This window comes from Fulmarus glacialis, unplaced genomic scaffold (assembly GCF_000690835.1).
Source record: "Fulmarus glacialis isolate BGI_N327 unplaced genomic scaffold, ASM69083v1 scaffold33343, whole genome shotgun sequence".
NCBI lineage: Eukaryota > Metazoa > Chordata > Aves > Procellariiformes > Procellariidae > Fulmarus > Fulmarus glacialis.
This window is the reverse complement of record NW_009202868.1, coordinates 1-374: the sequence shown is the minus strand read 5'-3', so window position 1 is coordinate 374 and position 374 is coordinate 1. Positions and strand designations below refer to the sequence as shown.

Below are 374 nucleotides of genomic sequence, written 5' to 3'. Positions count from 1 at the left end.
TCCCCTACCTCTCGTTGCAGCAGTGGTTGCAGAAGCTGGACGCCGGTTGGGGCAAGTTGCTGCAGAGCTGGGAGACGCGACGAGAAGTGCTGGTGCAATCTCACGTCTTCCATCTTTTCCTCCGGGATGTCCAACAATGCGAGACCAGCCTCTACAACCAGGTAGAGACGGGTTGGGAGAAGGTCTCGGTTGACCTTAGGGTTGAGTTGAGGAGGACGGAGGAAGGAGAAGAGATAATCAGGGTTGGAGAGCCCAACACCAACATCTCCTCCCGTCCTTCTCCAGGAGTCCACCCTGGTCCACGCCGAGCTCCCCGACACGGTGGAAGGGGTGAACAACGCCATCAAGAAACACAAGGACTTCACCACCACCAT

General features: G+C 57.2%; 1 protein-coding gene across 1 annotated transcript in view; it reads left to right on the top strand.

Annotated features, from left to right (window-relative positions):
* The window catches only part of LOC104074368 (spectrin beta chain, non-erythrocytic 4-like), a gene marked incomplete at both ends in the record, with an annotated part of 2,998 nt that extends 2,837 nt beyond the window's left edge, over positions 1-161 (top strand). Inside the window, one exon of the mRNA XM_009574453.1 lies at positions 21-161. Within this exon, the coding sequence (XP_009572748.1) occupies positions 21-161 (141 nt within the window). The remainder of the gene's footprint in view (positions 1-20) is intronic.
* Positions 162-374: the final 213 nt, after the last annotated feature.